The 6,021-nt window shown below is 35.2% G+C and overlaps 1 protein-coding gene across 1 annotated transcript; it reads right to left on the bottom strand.

The window, feature by feature from the left end:
• Positions 1–4,366: 4,366 nt before the first annotated feature.
• LOC125235588 (leucine-rich repeat extensin-like protein 5) lies at positions 4,367–5,636 on the bottom strand. The gene is made up of 2 exons (XM_048142186.1): positions 5,544–5,636; positions 4,367–5,370 (listed from the first exon to the last, which is right to left on the bottom strand). The coding sequence occupies exons 1-2, from the start codon at positions 5,559–5,561 to the stop codon at positions 4,474–4,476; spliced, it is 915 nt and encodes a 304-aa protein (XP_047998143.1). The 5' UTR covers positions 5,562–5,636; the 3' UTR covers positions 4,367–4,473.
• Positions 5,637–6,021: the final 385 nt, after the last annotated feature.

Here is a 6,021-nt window from a genome sequence, read left to right as displayed (position 1 = left end):
AGAGTCGAAAACGAGGGTCATTACCACTAGTTTCAAAATTACTAGCCGTCCTTTTTCAAAAATAGCATTACGATTACGTCGTTTTCCACAAACTTTCAAACGGCGAATTCGTGCGTTCGAAATTCAAAAATCGATCCCCTGGTAAACAATTACTGTGGGGTTACCATGAAGTGCTAAAGCCGTTCAGTTTAGGTTGAGAGAAAGGGACGAAGCTATAGCAGTTCCATAGCTCCGTCCCTCTCTCTCAACCTAAACTGAACGGCTTTAGCACTTCATGGTAGCCCCCCTGAAAAGTGATCTCAATCGTGTCTCAATCCTAAAATCATACATTATGATCCTGAAATAGGCAAAAAAGAGGGCTTTATTGCTAGTTCTAAAGAGGTAAGGTAATGAATATTTCATGCATTTGCCTCAAACACAAATTTTGTTTGAGTCAGAGTTTTCTTACAATACCCCCCAATCAATTTACAGTAGGGTGGAGCGAATTAAAAATTTTTGGAAATATGCAATTGAATACCACTCAAAGAATGCTTAATTTTATGTAGATTACGAGAAAAATAATTAAAAAAATCTAGCTATATACTTTTGGCCCTCTACCATTGATTTAATAAAAAAAAAATATTTTTTTGTAAAATTTAATTTTTTATTTTTACATTTTTTTATTAAATTTATATATTAAACGAATTTAAACGTAGCCTTTGGTATCTAAAATGATTTTAATTTAATTTTTTTGTACTTCAAAACATTTTCTTTCTGAGACCTAAATTTATTGCAAAATTGGGATTTTCCAAAAAATCCTAATTACATTCAATCTAAATAAACTCATCTTAGCATATTAAACAACGTATCAGTCCAACCAAAAATTTTAGTTACAATGCTTCAAAGTAAGCCTAAATTGCCTAATAACGCCTAAAATGTCACTTTTGGTCATCATGTAAAAATAGGAAAAATCAAGAAAAATGCAAAAACCCAAAGCTTTTAATTTATATCTAAAGATGTCCTTTTATATAAAATACAACCCAAAAAATATACTGCACATGTTACTTCGTTTATCGTATTTCGCTTGATAACGTGATTATTGAGTTAAAAATGAAATTTTGAAGTATCATTATTTACTATTTTTTAATAAATTTAAACATTATTATGGTTAAATTCACTTAATTACAGCTTCCTTTACAATATAAATTAATAATAAAAAATAAAAATTGACGTCAAACATATTTAATTTATTTCTTAATTTTACCTTATTTTTTTTGCTTTTACGGCTGGTATAGGGCCAAAAGTAGTACCTAATTTTAAATTTGATGCCAGGAATATAATCTTCAAATTTTTCCGCAACTTTTGATACCTATTCCGTTATGAATTTCTAATTTTTATTTTTCTCCATACAAGCACGCTCCACCCTAATTTACAGGGCTTTAAAAATCTTACTTTTCTTACTTCATCTTTAGCTACATTTACTCAAAACTTTTTAGGTATTCTTTATAAGTACTCAAAGTGTTTGATTTGTAATGCCTATTCCCAAAAAATACATATTTATAAGATAGACTCTACATTTTAAGCTTATTACTCTGAGAAAGCGAAAATAGGATAAAGTGTTTAGCCTTACTTATTGCGCGTTAAGTTTGAAGTGAAAGTTCGATTTACGATCTATAGCGGCGCGTGCGCAGGGCTGGAAGGGAAACCCGTAGAATCACTTGCACTAAAACCAAACTTGTCTAATTGCGTGGCGCGCCGCGACATACAGCCCATAGCCCATACAGGGTGAGATCACCGCCGTACGGCTCGATTAGACATTTAAACTCGGATTTCAGTGTCAAAAAGAATTATTTAAGATGCATTAGGGTAATGCCGAATGATAGAAATGCTCTGGTAATTCCGAAAGGGGAATCTTGATATGATGGAAATAATGGTGATTTTGAATGCCGACAACAGGGTCGAGTGGAGAAAGCGAGGGAGGCCTTTGCCCAGCAGTGGGACACAAAAGAGGCTAATTGAAAAAAAAATGGTGATTTTTGTCGACTTTCGAAATTAGACGAGTTTCGGAATTACCCTAATGCACCGTACCTATTTTAATAAGGAGCCTTTTTTCCTTTTTAGGAGGGAGCCAACTTGGACTTTTCATGCCTGCCATACTTACGTAAAATATTCTTATGAAATAATCATATATTTTAACCCGGAATACTACTTATAAAATAGCTTTATGACCTATGGGTATGAATTATTTGACAGTACAGAAGAAGAAAAGTATAAAATATCTAATTAAGGAGATACATTTCATATGAAGAATAATTTTATGGTAATAATGCATATAATGTATTCTTTCAGGTCACCCTGTATAGAGGCATATGCGTCCTCGATTTGCATTGTGTTTCTACGTGGGATATATATTATACAATATATAGATATATCACATGAATTTAGTACATCATCTAGGTAGTTATGTAGGTAGATATTTCGATTAACAAATCGTATTTATAATATATACAAGCAATAACATATAAACTGCAAGGTAATCTTATTACTTCTTTTTTTGCCCAGAAAAACCTTTTTTATGTAAAATACTAGCGACCCGCCCCGGCTTCGCACGGGTACTATACCTACATGTAAACCTTCCTCTAGAATCACTCTATCTATTAAAAAAAACCGCATCAAAGTCCGTTGCGTAGTTTTAAAGATTTAAGCATACATAGGGACATAGGGACAGAGAAAGCGACTTTGTTTTATACTATGTAGTGATAGTGATGATTACCAAAATGATCGAAATCATAAGGCTTAACTGTAAAACATAAATAAATATCCGATCACCCGTCGAGCAAAGCTTTTCAAATTTACATCATGTTTATAAATTTCTAACTATGACTGTGGAATGAGGTCCTTGCCGAGATGCTTCAAAACGCGCATATAACAGCTCTGAAGTTGCTCACGTCCAATGGTCATAGGCTACTCTGACTGCTAACCATGAAGCAGGCTGTCGACTGTGTTTGGACTGTTTAGTTACCACCGTGTGGTATCAAAAAAATGCACTCTGTATAGGGTAATCAAATTATTATTTAGGTTCTTAATACAAATACTTACCTACGTTTTCATTACATTTTTTATATCATTCATAAAAATCTCACGTACGTTTTCATGATATTGTAACTTAATTTATTAATTTTATTTAGCTTGGCATGTGTATTTTCTTTCTTTGTAAATGACGATCCTCATTTGGGAGACACAATTATTTTTATTTGGAATTTATTATGTAATTTTTGACGATCATGATGAGAAGATAAACATAATTTTGACATGTAGCAAATTTATAGTGTAATTTTTATCATGAAATAAAGAAATCTAATCTAATCTAATCTATCACCCTGTACTTTTGTGTAAAATAGTCGCAATTTTGGTGTAGTCATATCAAAAAGTTTATCCCACACAAATAGGTACTATACCTTTGTTTGTCTCGATTACATCATTTAACTCATTCATCCCCCGCAGTCAGCAATTGTTCTTATGAAATCAGATTTATCCGAATTGTGAAGATGAAAACGATATTTAACTGTGAATGTAATACATGTACAGTCGACTACAAAGAGATGTATCCACTTTTTCACCTTATTGCATTGTAATAAAGTGAAAAAGTGGATACATCTCTTTTTAGTCGACTGTACCTACTACCTACATACATACGAGTATATATACTGTATATCGAATGGAATGAAACCTATATTATCTATCAGAGCATGGAGGAACGAGTAAGAGTTATGGAGCAAACTCTCTTATAGGAAAACATGTGGAAAAGTATCCACCGTTCGGTTAAGTATATTTAACAAGTTCAACTTTCCACCTATTAAAACTTTGTCGGATTTTTTTTTTCATATATGTAGTGTTCTCCTGACAGTTGCGTTGAGGTCGCGTAATTTATTTAAGGACGACAGATATATTGAGATATGTTTGCTAGTAGGGTTTTGAAGTAAGTATTTTTATAACGGCCATAGATTAAGTCTGGCTATCCACAGAGGTAACGCTACCAGCTGGGCACCATAACATATAGTGATGACTAAGGGAGTATTATTTATTTATAAGTTAAATATAAGTTAGTACATAGTTTACTTTAGTTCATATATTTTCTTTATTGTATATGTCTTTATTACTTATAGTATTTTATAATTTTATGTTGCTACTTTTACTTGTATTATCTGAATAAAAATATATAAACTTTTGTAACTTGTATAGGTGGTAATTAATTTATATATTTTATTATTTGATCGCAAGTGACGTCGATCGAAAATGAAAACACTTTGAACACATAGTTATATATTTTATTTTGTACATTTAATAATATTACCAACAACTGCCATACTTACATTAATAAATAACATTTTGTAACATGATACAAAAATGGCAACTGAACACCTGTAACATACGACTAAATTAAAGCCACGAAATCGGTAACTAGATAAAATTCATTAATTTCTTTATACACAGTCATTTTAGCTTGGAGTAGGAGCCGCTGCGACTGGTCGCGTACGCCGTCTTGTAGCTGGTACTTGAGTCCGAAGGTACGTAGTCGCTCCCATGCGACCCGATATCATTATCTTCCTTCGGCAGGCTCGATGATACAGGCCCCTGGGCTTTCTCATACTCAACCGACGGCTGCGACGATGACCCATAAGATAAATTGTATTTCTGCTGGGCGTTCGATGGGTAGTAGTTGTAAAAACTTTGCGAAGGATTCGGACCAGGATAAAGCAAATTATTGTAGGGGTTTGGTGGTGCTAAAAGAAACATGGGAGATGGCTGACCCAAGTAAGGCTGTCCTAAAGGCAGTTGCTGGTACGGAGAGGCCACATTGAACTGTTGCTGAGAAGGCAGCTGAAGTTGCTGCTGACTGTACTGGTGGTTCGCAGGGTTAGGTGAGAATAGCGACTGGGGATACTGCAGAAAAGGACTCGACTGGTAATTAGAGGATGGTTGTATGAGTAGCTGTATGTTCCCGTTTGCAGTTTTAGAAGGAATTATTTGGTATTTGGACTGATAACCAGGATTTGGAACAAAATTGATGGGAAGAAATGGCGAAGTAGCTGGCGGAGGAATAAGGTTTATTTGTGGCTGAGATGAATACCCTGGAGATACCTCCTGCTGACTCGGGACTGAATAATATTGGCTCGACGCTTGACTTGGGTAGAATGAATTCGGAGCTTGAGTTTGGTAAGAACTGCCTAGTGAACTTGGAGTCTGAGAATAAACCTGATACGTGTATTCCGGCTTTTGGGCTCCAGTGGGAATTGAGTTCAAGCTGGTCCCTTTGCCGGCGCCTCGTTTCTTCTGCTCGGAATCCTCCACCTCGTTCGCACACACCAGCGCGGCGAAAGCCACGAACATCTGAAAACACCAATCAGTTTAATGATCCATCATCGCCTATTGAAGAAAGGCGTACAACGCCATCAATCAGCTACCTCGTTAAATGGGCTTATTTGCTTTGCGTAACAAACGATTGTAAAACTATAAATTGCCTGTTAATTTACTTTTAACCATTTAATAGCTTTAAAACTTACTAGGATCCTCTTGGACATGATGGACGTTTGCGCTTTGGATATTGTAAAATCACATTATTTTCTAGTGTGAAAAGAAAAGCGCTCTAGGCGAAGTCACATGGAAAAGTGCACTACTGAATCAAGTTCAGGCATTTATATAAGCGTTCGTGTGCAACTTTCCTAGCTCCAGATCGAGGGAATGACCGCTAGGTCTTTGTCCGATCGCTACATATCCAGTTTGCGAGATACTTGAGATAGTTTCCTGGACGTACACTCCTATTGCTTACGTAATTAAGGTGCAGCTCACATGTAATAAAACCATTCGAATGGTGACCAAAAGACCCGTAATATTAACTATATACTTAGAAAGGTAGAGCAAACGTGTTCTGGTTTTCGATACGATTAGCTATAACTCGCTGAGCGTTTAAAATTGCACATAGTGCTACGGAAATGTGACTGAGGTGCGTCCGATTTCCTACAACACCTGACCGGCTACTTA

This window comes from Leguminivora glycinivorella, chromosome 17, assembly GCF_023078275.1.
Source record: "Leguminivora glycinivorella isolate SPB_JAAS2020 chromosome 17, LegGlyc_1.1, whole genome shotgun sequence".
NCBI classification, from domain to species: Eukaryota; Metazoa; Arthropoda; class Insecta; order Lepidoptera; family Tortricidae; genus Leguminivora; species Leguminivora glycinivorella.
The sequence above is the reverse complement of the archived record's forward strand: the minus strand, read 5'-3'. Positions and strand labels throughout refer to the sequence as shown.